Source organism: Coregonus clupeaformis, chromosome 27, assembly GCF_020615455.1.
Source record: "Coregonus clupeaformis isolate EN_2021a chromosome 27, ASM2061545v1, whole genome shotgun sequence".
Lineage (NCBI taxonomy): Eukaryota > Metazoa > Chordata > Actinopteri > Salmoniformes > Salmonidae > Coregonus > Coregonus clupeaformis.
Genome location: NC_059218.1, coordinates 11,999,044 through 12,015,384, shown reverse-complemented (window position 1 = coordinate 12,015,384; position 16,341 = coordinate 11,999,044). Strand labels below are relative to the sequence as shown.

At 42.2% G+C, this 16,341-nt stretch overlaps 1 protein-coding gene across 4 annotated transcripts in view; it reads left to right on the top strand.

The window, feature by feature from the left end:
• Positions 1-16,341, top strand: part of fcho2 (FCH and mu domain containing endocytic adaptor 2) — a 95,071-nt gene that overhangs the window by 52,657 nt on the left and 26,073 nt on the right. For 3 of the 4 annotated variants that reach the window (XM_045208039.1, XM_045208037.1, XM_045208040.1), the window contains exons 9-14: positions 4,599-4,643; positions 4,972-5,044; positions 7,231-7,255; positions 7,839-7,895; positions 7,980-8,040; positions 8,241-8,416. In XM_045208039.1, the coding sequence (XP_045063974.1) occupies positions 4,599-4,643; positions 4,972-5,044; positions 7,231-7,255; positions 7,839-7,895; positions 7,980-8,040; positions 8,241-8,416 (437 nt within the window). The remainder of the gene's footprint in view (positions 1-4,598; positions 4,644-4,971; positions 5,045-7,230; positions 7,256-7,838; positions 7,896-7,979; positions 8,041-8,240; positions 8,417-16,341) is intronic. The other variant, XM_045208038.1, reaches the window with a different exon arrangement.

Below are 16,341 nucleotides of genomic sequence, written 5' to 3'. Positions count from 1 at the left end.
ACGCTGCGAGGGGGGATTCGCAGTGTTCACCGATATCCAGCTGAGCTGTCAACTGGCAGCTAGCCAGACACGCAAACCCCCCGCTCTCTCCCTCGCTCTCTCCCCGCTCCGCTCCGAGCACCATATGAAGCATATGCAATTTTTAAAAAACATTCTCCGCTCATGTGTGACTCGACTCCATGCTTCCCTCACAGAGAGAGAGAGAACGAGAAATAGAAAAGAAACCTCGTCCTCTATGTAAACAAAGTCGTCTGTCTGTTTATGAAATGTTTAAACGGTTCCTAATGCCGCCTGTGCAGATTTAGGTAAGATTAGCGTGTCTGGTGTGTAGGTTTTTTGCTGTAGTCTGTGTGTGCGTAAATATTGTCAGATGCAATTGTAGGATGCTGTCAGCGAAAGGTTCCTGCACTGTTCATGCTTTATTTCAGGCAATAGCAGTAATGGTCAGTCATGCAATGTGGAGTAGCCTAAGTATAGGCTTTAGAAATGTTCTTTCAAATATGTTTATTATTATTCTCGTATAATTGGTTATTATGGGTGTTTGGCAACGGCAGCAACTGTTTAATACTTTTGGAGATTATGGTAAATGTAAGTGTTCCCTCTTCGCTAAGTAAATATACCTGCTTGTCAGCACCGTGTGGATTGAGCAATGGTCTCTCTCTCTCTCTCTCTCTCTCTCTCTCTCTCTCTCTCTCTCTCTCTCTCTCTCTCTCTCTCTCTCTCTCTCTCTCTCTCTCTCTCTCTCTCTCTCTCTCTCTCTCTCTCTCGTGAACTAGTTCTTGGATGAGCTTGGTGTTTTGATTGGAACGGAGCGCACACACAAACAGCAGTCACGTCAGTGTGTGTTAGCCGGCGGTGAAGAGCTAACGGTAGACGGCCTGATATTGCACAGTAGAGTAGATCGGTCATTGGTCTACTCTATCCACTTCAGTTGGCGTGACGCGTGCCTCGCCGCTTCCCTGCGCTTCTCCGAGCTCTGCGCGCCCTGAACAATGCGTAAATTCTGCCCGTGACTGACGTTCTCTGGGGAAGGCTGCATTGAACCGCTGTTGCGGTATATGTTTGACTAAAATATCATTAGCTTTTCTTTTTCAGGTCAAGGCATTTTGGTGCCATGGAAATAAAATCTTGCCCAAGGCTGGCCTCCTCCCCTCTCTTCTTTCTTTTCTCTTTCCATGGTCTCGTATAGGCTAGTAAATGCAGACTGCGTGTCGTGCATCAGCTTTTAAGAAGATAAATACAAAGGAACATGCTCAAAAAGGAACTTGCAACGGATCTGTGTTCTGATGAGTAGGCTGTGTAGTCACGGAATCCCTAGATTGCTTTATCAACGGACAAAATAGATAACAAAATTAATAAAATCATATTTATTCCATATATTATAAACTATACCACTTTAATCTCATGTTAATAGTAATTCATTTATTGTTCATAGATTATTCCTCTAAGAAAATTTACATAAAACAAAGTAAAAGTCATACTTATCGTCTTACTGTCTGCTGATGATAAACCATAAGACAATAGCTTTTGACTGGTTGACTTGCGTCATTGCGCTAACATTATATGGGGTCTTATTCTATTTACATGCACATTCATCATGAGTGTTGGTTTTTCCCACAGCTTTTTGAATTGTGTGTGTTAATACATCTCCAACCCTATGAAAACTCCCTCCTTAATGTTTTCTCAAGACGCGTGGCATTCCAAGTGCAAGAGCTCAGAGGTAAATATGTATAATTGATTAACATTAAATTAAGCCAGATCTTTTGTTTTTCGCAGGGGTTTTTCTTATTCATTTATGTATTAATTATTTTTTCTTGTGAGAATCTGGTTTGGCTCCAAATTACATCAAGGTCATTCCTCCAAGCAGACTTGACCATTTTTTTATTTATTTTTTTACGTGTATATTTATTGAATTATCACTATATGCTTTATCATTAGATGGTTAAGACTGAGACGGCGCCAACTCACAAGCTCTGTGTGTTTAGTGTGTGCGCGCGCTCTCGCATGCAAGAAGGGCAGATCAGGTTAGTGGGGTGTGTCTGTCCATGGGTTTTAAACACCTCACTCTGTGACACTTTAAGTGGTTCAGTGGCTCAAACCTGTTAGAGGGATTTAGAACTTGCTAGTCTGCTTAGTTTGAATGGCAGGTGTTATTTTATTTGTTGTTTTAGAGCGGTTTCAGGTTTACAGTATGTACACTATAATTGTCTTAAACGTGTGTGTATGTCCATGAGAGAGTGTGTGTCTAAAAGTGCTGTGAGGGTGTGTGTGTGTGTGTGTGAGAGAGAGAGAGAGACTGAGGAATACTGATTGCTTGTTAGTGTGGCTATACATGAATGCGCATGCTGTAATGTGTGTTTGTTTGTATTGCGTGCTGCAGTGTGTGTGTCTGTATGTGTTCATGAGTGCTATGAATGTGTGTAGCGTGCTGTACTGCAGTGTGCTGTAGTGTTTTCCCCTGGTTCAGGATAGAGTGTCACATCTCGCTGATGGCCACCAGACACTGTGTTGACTGTGCTATTGACCCTGTCTGCCCTCTAGGATCAGTATGGACCATTTACCAAGCCTGTGTGTGTGTGTGTACCTGACTGGATGCTGTGTGTTCCTGCCAAGCTGTGTGTGTGCGGGCGGCATTCACAGCACTGCCAGCCGAGGGTCATTCACCTAGGGCTGGCACAATTACCGTATAACCGTGTAACCGACGGTTATGGATGAAGACCGTCATGAAAATAAAATAACAGTCTTAACTGTTTAAATTGTTGTTTTTGTGGAACAAACTGCTGACTGAAGACGGGACGGCCGGGCATTCATTCAGTTGAGTCCGTTTCTGCGGTAACATGGGCTCTTAACAACGTGCTAAAACAAGCAAGGCGTTGTAGAAAATGAGTCGGTTGCCTAGGCAACACCCCCCACAATGCAGCAGCATGGCATGGAAGCTCTAACCCTGTCAATTTGACTGGTAAACTTGTGTACACTCGCAATGGCTGCCGTGTATTGTGATGCAATAATTTCCATGGAAATGTAGAATGTTCATTCAAATTATTTTAACTGATGTGGCTCATGCAATGGATTGTTTTTGTTTTATGTCAGTTGAGTTGAATCAACAAATCACGGCACATAGATGGCTACACCTCCTGCTTTTACTTCCTGCTTTTACTTCCTGCTTTGCTCCTATGGGTACACTCGCAATGGCCGCCAGTCTACCCATTTTGCCATTATTGACTTGAATGGAGATGCCTGTTCTATTAATTGTATTTATTTGGCAGCACATGCAGTCAGGAGAGGAGAAAATGTGCGTTAAATTTTTTTATGTTTTTGGGCCTCCCAAGTGGCGCAGCGGTCTAAGGCACTGCATCGCAGAGCTAAAGGCGTCACTACAGACCGGGTTCAATCCCGGGCTGTATCACAACCGGACGTGATCGGGAGTCCCATAGGGCGGCACACAATTGGCCCAGGGTCGCCTGGTTTAGGGGAGGGTTTGGCCGGGGGGGGGGCTTTACTTGGCTCATCGCGCTCTAGCAACTCCTTGTGGCGGGCCGGGCGCCTGCAAGCTGACCTCGATCGTCAGTTCAACAGTGTTTCCTCCGACACATTGGTGCGGCTGGCTTCCGGGTTAAGCGGGCGGGTGTTAAGAAGCGCGGTTCGGCGGGTCATGTTTCGGAGGACGCATGACTCGACCTTCGCCTCCCGAGCCCGTTGGGGAGTTGCAGCGATGAGACAAAAAAATAATACATAATATATGTTTTGCTGTTTGAACGGTTATTACGATGACAGTGGTCATGTTGCTGGCCAATTACCGTCATCCAAAATTCCTTGATCGTCACAGCCGTACATTCTCCTCTTAAATGCCAAATTAACCTAACTTATTGTTTCTGTCTTATCAGGAGACTCTAGGGAAGGGATGGGCAAATGGCGGCACATGCGGCGCCCCTTTCGGATCAATTTCCCCCCCAAAACACACAAAACCCCTCCCCCAAAAGTTAGAATAGTAGAATGCACAAGGTGCAATTTCAAAATATGGTTGTGCATCTGCAGTTTTTCTCTTGTTATGTCAGTCACTAACAGTCACTCAATTAGACCATGTCAACTAAAAATGTTTTGATTGGTAAGTTAGTTTAGCCAGCTATCTAAACTTGTTTTGACTATTTGTAAGTCGCTCTGGATAAGAGCGTCTGATAAATGATGTAAATGTAAATGTAAATGTTGTAGTAATCATGGTCAAATTACCATCCGGGGGGCCTCCGTTGATTTTGTTAGTTACTCTCACTCAGATATCATATTCAAAACTGCAAACATTTCTCTCCAACCTATCGCAAAATGAGTAGAATTGCATGAAATCAGTTATAAAATTCAAAATCTTCTCTCAGCCCTATGGCAAAATGTGTAGAATTGCAGGAAATTAACTCTTAAAACGTATTTTACTTAGTGCCCCCAAAAGGCTAGGGCCGGCTCTGGTAAGGATGTGGGTATGCAGACCCGCGAGCCATTGTGGCCCCTCATTATGAGTTCAGATGTTTTGTGGCCCCCACCCCCATCAAAGCTGCCAATCCCTGCTCTTAATGCCAAATGAACCTAAATGATTGTTTCTGTCTTATCAGGTCCTATTGAGTTTGAGGAGTGCAACACTGCCATCGCCACTGAAGGTAAGTCACACACACACGCTTGTGCCCTACTGTTCTATAGTCTATTCCCACCTCAATGAAACAAACCAACAGAAAACTGGATGAAAATCTGAAATAAATGTGAAAAGTCAGACTTTATATTTCACAATTAAATGTGTGGTAACACTTAGTCTAAATGTTTTAAGTTGTCTGACCACTTCTCCAGCTCTATTGTGATACATTTAAAGAATTATGAGTGTTTCTAAAAGTTACTGATTCATCACTTTTCTTTCGTTTTGGAGTTCACTGATATTTGTCAAAACAAATACATTTGTTCAGTCTCACACGCACTCCTTTGGTTTGTTACTAGGAGCCAAACCCAAAAAGAGAAAAACATTTGCGATCCCGGGCCGCCGGAAAGACAACAAGGACACAGACTCCACGTGAGTATACGGTTTCTACTTTTACACTTGGAAAAGTATTTATCAAGGATTTGTAAGTAGTTTATATAATGTTAATTATGTACTTTCCACTGTCTGGGACTAGGATGGGATGGCTTTGTGGAGAGTCTTTAAATGACTGGTTCTGTTTCAAATTATCCAAGATAAATTCAAATGATCTTGCTTTTTAATGGGGGTGTCCTGCAGACCTACAGTTGAAGTCGGAAGTTTACATACACCTTAGCCAAATACATTTAAACTCAGTTTTTCACAATTCCTGACATTTAATCCTAGTAAACATTCCCTATCTTAGGTCAGTTAGGATCACCACTTTATTTTAAGAATGTGAAATGTCAGAATAATAGTAGAGAGTGATTTATTTCAGCTTTTATTTCTTTCATCACATTCCCAGTGGGTCAGAAGTTTACATACACTCAATTCGTATTTGGTAGCATTGCCTTTAAATTGTTTAACTTGGGTCAAACGTTTCGGGTAGCCTTCCACAAGCTTCCCACAATAAGTTGGGTGGATTTTGGCCCATTCCTCCTGACAGAGCTGGAGTAACTGAGTCAGGTTTGTAGGCCTCCTTGCTCGCACACACTTTTTCAGTTCTGCCCACAAATTTTCTAGAGGATTGAGGTCAGGGCTTTGTGATGGCCACTCCAAAACCTTGACTTTGTTGTCCTTAAGCCATTTTGCCACAACTTTGGAAGTATGCTTGGGGTCATTGTCCATTTGGAAGACCCATTTGCGACCAAGTTTTAACTTCCTGACTGATGTCTTGAGATGTTGCTTCAATATATCCACATAATTTTCCTTCCTCATGATGCCATCTATTTTGTGAAGTGCACCAGTCCCTCCTGCAGCAAAACACCCTCACAGCATGATGCTACCACCCCCGTGCTTCACGGTTGGGATGGTGTTCTTCGGCTTGCAAGCAACCCCCTTTTTCCTCCAAACATAACGATGGTCATTATGGCCAAACAGTTCTACTTTTGTTTCATCAGACCAGAGGACATTTCTCCAAAAAGTACGATCTTTGTCCCCATGTGCAGTTGCAAACCGTAGTCTGGCTTTTTTATGGTGGTTTTGGAGCAGTGGCTTCTTCTTTGCTGAGCGGCCTTTCAGGTTATGTCGACATAGGACTCGTTTTATACTGTAGATATAGATACTTTTGTACCTGTTTCCTCCAGCATTTTCACAAGGTCCTTTGCTGTTGTTCTGGGATTGATTTGCACTTTTCGCACCAAAGTACGTTCCTCTCTAGGAGACAGAACGCGTCTCCTTCCTGAGCGGTATGACAGCTGCGTGGTCCCATTGTGTTTATATTTGCGTACTATTGTTTGTACAGATGAACGTGGTACCTTCAGGCGTTTGGAAATTGCTCCCAAGGATGAACCAGATTTGTGGAGGTCCACAAAAAAAAATTCTGAGGTCTTGGCTGATTTATTTTGATTTTCCCATGATGTCAAGCAAAGAGTCACTGAGTTTGAAGGTATGCCTTGAAATACATCCACAGGTACACCTCCAATTGACTCAAATTATGTCAATTAGCCTATCAGAAGCTTCTAAAGCCATGACATCATTTTCTGGAATTTCCCAAGCTGTTTAAAGGCACAGTCAACTTAGTGTATGTAAACTTCTGACCCACTGGAATTGTGATACAGTGAATTATAAGTGAAATAATCTGTCTGTAAACAATTGTTGGAAAGATTACTTGTGTCATGCACAAAGTAGATGTCCTAACCCACTTGCTAAAACTATAGTTTGTTAACAAGAAATTTGTGGAATGGTTGAAAAACGAGTTTTAATGACTCCAACCTAAGTGTATGTAAACTTCTGACTTCAACTGTAGGTTCAAGTATCTCAAATACTGTATTTGTAAATAGTATTCGAAATAAGTATTTGAAAACTCTTTCAAATAGTCTACTATTTATAGGAAATTATTTGAAAATACTTCCAATAGAAGTAGGTGATGCGGGCCACATTATTTGAAAATACTAAAATACACAGAAACAAGAATTTAAATAACAAATATTAAAATACTCATGTAACCCAGGTTTGGTGGCCTGATGGATGATACTCATTTAGCTTCATTGGACTCAATGATAAAATGTTAAACTTTTATGACCATGGACTTTTTATGAGTATGAAACTACTCTTGGTTGTTTCTTTTGGCCCGTGCTCAGGGAGTCGACAGAAGTTGAAGCTGCTGTGAGTACCCTTCAGTTACATACTTTAAAATGGCATTTATTTGAATTACATTAATTCAATAGTATGTATGATACTGTATTATTATACTAGTTAATTATTTTGTAGTGTCATCATCATGCAATAGTATTGCAAATATGTGTAAATTATTGAAGTAGTAGTGGCAGGATTTGCTCAATCCCTTCACTCCTTTTTTTTCTCTCTGCCTCACTTTGCCTCACTCTCCCTCTTTCTCTCTCTCTGCCTCTCTCTCTCTCTCTGCCTCTCTCCCTCTTTCTCTCTCTCTGCCTTTCTCTCCCTCTTTCTCTCTCTCTGCTTCTCTCTCTCTCTCTGCCTCTCTCGCCCTCTCTCTCTCTCTCTGCCTCTCTCGCCCTCTCTCTCTCTCTCTCTCTCTCTCTGCTTCTCTCTCTGCCTCTCTCGCCCTCTCTCTCGCTCTCTGCTTCTCTCGCTCTCTGCCCCTCTCTCTCTCTGCTTCTCTCGCTCTCTGCCCCTCTCTCTCTCTGCTTCTCTCGCTCTCTGCCTCTCTCGCCCTCTCTCTCTCTCTGCTTCTCTCGCTCTCTTCATCTCTCTCTGCTCTGTGCTGTAGAATAATGCCAACGGAGCTCCTCCTGGGTACTATGGCACCATAGACTTCCAGAACGCTGTGAGTGTCACACACATGCTAGCAGAAAATACCACAGCAAGTTATGTGCATTAATGACCCAATATTTTGTTGTCTCTCTTCTAGAATGTTCCTACGGTTGATGAAGATGGCTTCTGTATCAGACCGGAAGACCGCAACGAAAATGATATCCTCCAACACTCTTTGTATTCAAAGGCATCTTATCATTCCTTTTTGCACCGATCCCATTCTAAGATGTATTCAATTAGATGTCACTCTTGGTTTCATGTTACCATGTCACTATGAAGCCACTATATTGCCGTACAGCCACTAATCTGGGCTGGCTGTGTGTTATGGTCTGTTCTACTCCTTAACCTTGTGTTCCACATGCCAAAGAGAACTCGTTCTATTCATCGAGTGACTCGGAGGACGAGGATGAACCCAGGAAGTTCCGCGTGGAGATCAAGCCGGTGGCGCCCAACAACGGGACGCACCAGAGCCGAGCCACCATCGACGAACTCAAGGCCTCCATCGGAAACATCAGCCTGTCGCCACCAACCTCGGTACGTCAATTCTGTAGTCTGTACAACTTCATTTGATAGAAACCTGTTGCTCCACAATCCTGTCAGAGATTCCACACACATATTGACAGTCACAAACTTTTCGGTCCTCTGTAGCTCAGTTGGTAGAGCATGGCGCTTGCAACATCAGATTAGTGGGTTCGATACCTGGGACCACCCGTAGGTAAAATGTATGCACGCATGACTGTAAGTCGCTTTGGATAAAAGCGTATGCTAAATGGCATCATTATTCTATATTATGATCAATATATCAATCAATAATTCCTCACCTCCCACCTTGGTGAAGGAGTCCTCCACACTTGAATACTTTGAAAATACATGTTTGGGATAAAGGAGATCCGATATCCTACAAGGTTAAGACTAAGACAGTGATATACAGTACTACCATTACCACTGAAATAATTCTCTAAGCATGTAGATACACATTTATTCTGAGCTATATCCTATCTAACTCCATAAGATTTCCACTGTACACTTCAGCTGGACCCAGTCACTAACTTTAGTGCGTCTACTCTCTCAATTTGCCTGTCTGAGGAGCAGTAGAGTTTCCCCGTCTGTCTGTCTGTCCCATCTCCTCTCTAACACTAGGGGGCAACAGTACATTGTATTTCCCCTGTAAGTTCTGGGAAATGGGTACTTATCAAAAAGCTCTCCTTCTGACAGAAACATTAGACAGTCACTGTATCATACATATTTGAAAGTCTTTACTGCTGTATTCCTTTCTTCTCCCTGGTTGGACCATTGTCTCTGTTCTCTAAGATGAGTCACTGTGGACAATGGGAGTGAGTGAGCTCATTCAGAAAGTTAAGTTGAGTTTTTCTTGAAAGATTGAAATCTCCACACATCAGAGTGGAGTTAGAATTCAAACATCATTATTTTTCATTTGCCTGTGTTTGTTATTTACAAGACCGGTAGTAGGGAACAAAGTGTCACAAATAGTCTCCACTTTTGGTCACTTGTTTTTTCTCTTACTTTAACACAACTGTTTAAAGGCACAGGTGGAATGGCAATGTCTCTAGTCTCTCGAACACTCTATTTAACCCCCTAGAGTCAATGTCCGCGCCCCCGCGGAAATCAAATTAACATAATCAAAAAATCCCCAATGTCACTTTAAGCTAGAGATATCTGTTTTTTGCATTGGATGCGTCTCAATCAACTGCGTCCGCCGATGTCACACTTCCGCATCTGTGGTGAAAGATGAAAGGGCTAGAGGTGGGGTTCTCTGTACTTTATGACCCCCACAAGCGTCTTGGGACTCGTCTGAAGTCGGTACAGCCGATCTGCCAACTTCTTTCTGTAGCGTCCGAACAGTGTGGGCTACACACTAATATGGCCCCTCGGTGGAAAGGGGATGGACTCTCACGGACATGTACATATCAGTTGTTTTTCTCTAAGATGTCCACAGGCCTCACAAGACTCGTCTGAAGGTCCCCCGGTACCAGTTAAAAAGTAGAGTGTATATATGGAGACTGTAAGGGGTAAAATACATGTAGAAAAAACAACAACAAATGTTTCCTGATCTTTCTTATATCTCTCAGATTTTTGGGGGACTATCTGTTGTTACATGTAGATAATAGCAGTAAGGCCAAATAAAAAAAAAACATAATTATTTTAAATATACAGTACCAGTCAAAAGTTTGGACACACCTACTCATTCCAGGGTTTTTATTTCTTTTTACAATTTTTTACATTGTAGAATAATAGTGAAGACATCAAAACTATGAAATAACACATGGAATCATGTAGTAACCAAAAAGGTGTTAAACAAATTCTTCAAAGTAGCCACCCCTTTGCCTTGATTACAGCTTTGCACACTCTTGGCATTCTCTCAACCATCTTCATGAAGTAGCGGGATTGTTTCGGATGCATACAGTCCACATTCGAAGTTCCCAAACAGCAAAAACATTCAATGAGATCCAGGGATATGGTGCAACAAAAAGGTTTGTTCCTCTTATATCTAACAAGAAATTATTCTCCAATCAACTTAAAACATAGATTACTTGATGTGAAAAATACATAATATGGCCTGTTTGGCTATGTCTGAATGGTCAAAAGACTATACAGCTCCCCTGTCTAGCTAGGACTCCCCTCCCCCCGAATGCCCAACTTCCTGCCTTTATCTTATCACTAACACACTTACCACAGTACAATGAATGGGCAACAGGGGGAGGCAAAAACTAAGGTACACTAATAACAAAGGAATACATCTCAATCAGGTAAATATAAATCATAAAGGTACGTACCTAATATTTCATCACATACATTCATATTTCATATATTTACACACACGAACATGGAGCTCTGTTTGTTCTGTCTTTTATACAAATATGTCTAAATCGGCTCTAACATACCGGCCCCTAATTGTTAACTGCACTGAATGCATAACAATTACTTAATATAAAAAAAATTAGCCAACACACAAAACATACTATACCAGAGCAGTATTACAGTTAATAGCTATATACAAATATTCAAGGTCCCATTTATGACAAGAGTCCATTGATCTCAGTCCCAGATTTGAAGTGTTCAACATCAAAAAAATGCTCCGGACAAGACCTTTGGCCCCTGGCAAAGCCTCCACCACACGCCCCATTAGCCAAGGTCACCAGGACTGAAGTTTCTCTTAGTTTTGTTCCACTTGTTCCGCTCCTGCATAAGTGGAAGATACTCCGTTATCCATCTCTTCCAGAAGAGGTCAGTGATATATTGTACTTGCTTCCATCTCCTTCGTGAGTATAGGTCTCTTCTCTGGAATAGCCTGGTGGCAGGACTGGCTTTGCTTTCAGATGAAGCAGATGGTTCGGAGTCAGGGGTTCTAGATCATTTGGGTCATTCGTTACAGTTGTGATTGGTTCGTCGTTCATGATCACCTCAACTTCACACAAGGCTGTCTGCAAAGCCTCATCATCCAGGACTGAATAGAGGATATTTTTCACCAGTCGGATCAACCTCTCCCATACTCCCCAATGGTGGGCTCCAGAGGGAGGGTTGAATGACCATGTCGCTCTTTCAGCGCTTCTCCTAGCTCTCTCTGTGTGTTCCAACAAAGTTGGTGCCATTGTCTGTTCTGATACTTGTTACTGGGCCCTTTCGACAGATGAACCTGCGCAGGGCATTGATGCAGGAATCAGTATCCAGATAACTAGCAACTTCTAGATGGACATCTCAACTCACAAGGCAAGTAAAGATCAAACCATACCGCTTCACATGAAAGGCGGTGACACCCGATCTTGTGGAAGGTCGGCCACCTTCTGTTCTCCAGCTCTAGCTTGCATCTGCCTACAGAAGACACAGCTCTTAAGGATCTTCCTTGCTAAGGAGTTGGGACAGGGAATCCAATATTGCTGGTGAAGTCTGGAAAGCATGTGACCTCTCCCAGAGTGGCCAACCTGCTCATGGATGTGGAGTAAGATCAGTCTGGAGATGTGGGAGTCTTTGGGCAGGATCATATGATTCTTTAGTTCCGTAGGCATAGCAGCTTTGCTTAACCTTCCTTCCACTCTCAGAATGCCATTGTCAACAATTGGATCAAGCTTACAGATTGAGCCACTTCCCTTGGCACATTGTCTTCCTTTCCCAACGAGTGCAATTTCTTGTTTAAAGTGTCGTCTTTGCTCAAATCAAATTATGACAGTTTCTGCTTCATCTAGGTCATCCACAGACAGACTTTCTTTTCCACATGTCAGTTTGAACTTGTCAATTTATTCCTTCAGTGAGTTTGTTAAACTCTGAAATCCTGGATCAGTTTTTGTGAGAACTTTCCTTTTCTGGCTTAACTGTAGAAGAAGTAGTTTCAGTTTCAGCATCCAGGCAACTGCTTTCTTCAAGCTGTTCCATGTCGAATAGTACTCAATCAGTTTGCTGGTTGGACTCTTTTCTTCCACACTTGTACTATTCACGAAGACGTCTTTTCTCACCTCTGGATCATCCGGAGGGATGGAGCCAAGCTCCTCAGGGACTTTCGGCCATTGTGTTTCTGCTTTTTCCAGGAATTCTGGTCCTTTGAGCCATCTCTTTGAGTTCAGGAAAGTTTCAACATGTAACCCTCTTGAGGCATCGTCAGCTGGGTTGTGTTTGGAGTTCAAATAACTCCACTGTTTTGCTTTCAATAGGTCACGGATCACAGCAACCCTATTAGCCACAAAGGTATGGAATCTCTTGGTATCGTTGCAGATGTATTTTAGCACAGACTGACTGTCTGTCCCGAAAGTTGACTCCTTGAGTTCAATCTGGAGCTCCAACCTTAACATCCGGTCCACTCGCACCGCAAATGTTGCTGCAGCAAGTTCGTCTGGGGATCGTCATCTGCTTGAGTGGAGTCACCCTTGATTTTTTTCCAGCATGAATGCGATGTGGATCTTTTCCATACCGTTTGTGAACCTAAGTAACTTGCCGTGCCATAACCTTGTTCACTTGCGTCACCGAAGGTCTTGACTTGACCAAAGTTCTCAGGCATCATGCACCTGTCAGTCCAGCTCTGAGAGCCATCTCTTCCATGAAATAGTGTTCTTCGGGGATGACTTTGTCCCATCCACACTTTAGCTTGCAGAGCTCTTGAAGAATTTGCTTTTAATATGAATGGGGCGAGGAAACCTAATGGATCATAAACAGAGCTGACAGTTGAGAGAATACCTCTTCTTGTAAGGGGTCTGTTCTTGATAGTGACTCCGTGAAGGAAATCTCCAGTATGGACACATGCTGGATGTTGTTATATTTACCATTTGCATTCGGACCGCAAGGACAGCTCGCTTGGAAGGACTTGAACTCCTAGAATTCGCCAGCCGTGAGTAACCACTGCGAATGAATAAGCTGCCCTGTTCAATGCAATCGTTTGATCAAGCATATTTCACAGAAACATATTGCACAAACACAGTCTTTACAACGTTCTGTCCTCAATGTGAGCAGTTTATTTTTTGGATGCAATGTTCAGGCGTTCACAGAAGTAGCGACAGCATAACACAATCATCCAAACCGGAAAATGTTGGCTACATTAGTCATAGCACTGAGGAAAGAGTGACCTAACACAGGGCGGTCGTATTTAGCTAACTCTCGGCTGACAGAAACCATAATATGAATGAGCTAATAGCAATTATTATTTACAATTCATCACATCACGGGTGACCTCACCAGTGATCGAAATAATTGAGTAAACCACTTTAAAAACAATAGAAAGTAATCTGACGATGGGTCGTTTGTGCGCGCCGACATGTTTGTTTTTTCGCGTCAACCGAAGATTAGAGGTTACAAGATGAGTTGGGTCTGTTTTACAGTATGCATGTTGAAGGGAGTGTGTCGTCTACCATCATTCACTTCCATCATTCACTTCCGGAAGTTTACTGGAAAGATGAGTGAACCATCCCTTCTCCTCATTTTGGTCTGACAGACGTTTACGTGACAACCAGAATGCATTGCAAACATGGCGCCACACATAGCTGGCAATTAGCTTAGCATTAGCTCATCATAATCAGTACAACCCTCAAAAAAGTATTTTACACACATCATACAGTATGTGTCCATTACAATCTATGCAAGAATCGGAATGCATGATTTTGTCACCAGGACTTGAAAACATGAATAAAACAGTAAATACATTATGCTCCATACATACATACGGTGTGCTACAGTAGAAACGACAACACAATATACATAAACTACAATGATAATGTAATAAGGCACTTACTTTGATAGGAACGCACACATGTCCAAAGTTATTGTTAGTAGGGAAGGCAATGCGGGTGCCAGCCGGAAAATGTGCCAGGGAGGAAAAAGTTTGCTTGGGCTCTCGTCGAGGAGAGAAGTTTGTCCGGCTCAGTAATGCCTCAAAGGTAAATTGTCCGCAGCAGTGAAATGGGCTACTTCTTTGTGAATGAATGAGGAGGCGGAACACACCTCAATTCAAACTGTTAGAAAATGTAACTTGTTACTAAATCATTTGAAATTGACAAGTTGAAATGTAGCCTGTAGATAATTAGCAGGCAGCGTACCTTGGTTTGAGGGCAGCGTGGGTTAACTGTCCTGTTGCGTAACAATCACATTTTGTAACAGTGAATGCATTTTGACATCACGCACATAAAAAAACTCACGCTGGGGCGACTGTTAAAGATATTTGGAACTCGCGTGAAAAGGTTAATAAGTACATGAAAAAAAATGAACTATGTTTCCTGATCTTATATCTCTCAGATCATCACGCAGACACTTCAGAACAAACTTCCTTTTTAGATATTTGTTTGGGGACTATCTGTTCCATGTAGTGAATCTGTTATTTAATGCTTTTGTATGGGCTAATAGCAGTAAGGCCAAACAAGATTTTTTATACTTCAAGGGGTCTTAAAATTCCAAATCAAAGAGCTAAATAATCCTTGGTATGGCTTTCTTAAAACAATTCCATCTAGTTTAGTAGAATCTCCCTATCCCCCGGCTTAGACAGATGCAGCTTCTGTACAGTTAGTTGCGTGGTGTTACACAGTAGAGTCAGTAGACAAACACACACCACTTCACCCTGCTGTCACGTAACGTTATGGGATGGGATAGGATGGGTTGGCATGCAGAGACTGTCAGAGCTGCACCGCACGCAAAGCCTGGCCTGACCTTTGACCTCTCTGCCTGGAGTTGAGCTCTCCATTCAACCTTAACTGACTGACTTGCCATCTCATCTCTCAATCTCTGAGCCTCTGTCTATCTCTCTCTGTCTTTCTCTATCTGCCTGCACAGGTTGGAATTAGCGCCTGCCATTAAACTTCACCACTGTGTTTGTGTGGGGAGTCCCCCCCTATCAGCGAGAGGAGTCCTACTGCTCACTAAACAACTGTCACGGAATCTCTCTCTCTTTGTTTTCTCATTCATCCTCTCACTCGCTCATTCACTCTACCACACTCTCTTTATCTCTCTCTATTGGTCTTTTGCTCTCTCGTTTTATTAGGGTCATTTTACTTCTTGGTTTGGACATTACTTGTATGTGATTATTTATGCACCCTTTATAGGGGTTAGTCGCCCATTAAATGTGACAAAGTGTGTAGAAGTGTTTTTCCAGATATGTTTTATACATACTGTTTGTTTTAAACAATGAACTTTGGCTAAAATTCCTAAATGTATGGATAATTTATTAGATATTTTCTAAGCATTAAGGAGTATCTTAAAGAAAAACATTCTCTGGCTATTCCAAGGCCTGAACTTCTGACTTGGTTCGTTACAAATAATATTTTCTCAGTACAACGACAGAAAACAGCAACCTACTGTTTGTCTTTTTTTCTACTTTGACTTTCACCTAAATACTGGAATATTCCCTCCTTCATGTTTTCTCTTTTATCACTACCTCCTTTAAATCTCGTAACTATTTTTTTCCACTTTAATGTTGAAGGAAATGTTCTGTGCTCAATGTTCTTGAGTTATAAAATCTAGGTGACGACGAACATTGCATCATCTGGTGTGAATTATTGAAGACACTTTCCTTTTCATTTTTCCTCCCCATTCTTTGCCGTTCTCCTGCCCGGTACACTTAGCTGCTTCCCTCTAAACCCCTTCTGTTCCTCTTCTTTTTCCCTCTCCTTATCTTTTTCAGTGTGTGAAATAAAGGCTTTATTGGAATTGATGGTCTTAGCTTCCATTGGGTCACACAGAAGTACATGCAGATCTTCTGTAGGTTGCCGTGACTAGCAGTGTCGGTCTCTCTGTCTCACCCTCTGTGTGTAGTACCTGATTGAACCCAGTGCAGGGTTAGATACTGTGTCCTGTCTGTTCTGTGCAGCTTACTCTTTCACCCTAGGTTAAATGTCTTATGTGTGTTTGAGGCTTAATCCTGTGATTGACTGTTTTTAACACTGGTGTGAAAAAAGTTAATAGTTAATAATACAGTTTCCATGTATCAATTACACTGAGTGTACAAAACATTAAGGACACCTGCTCTTTCC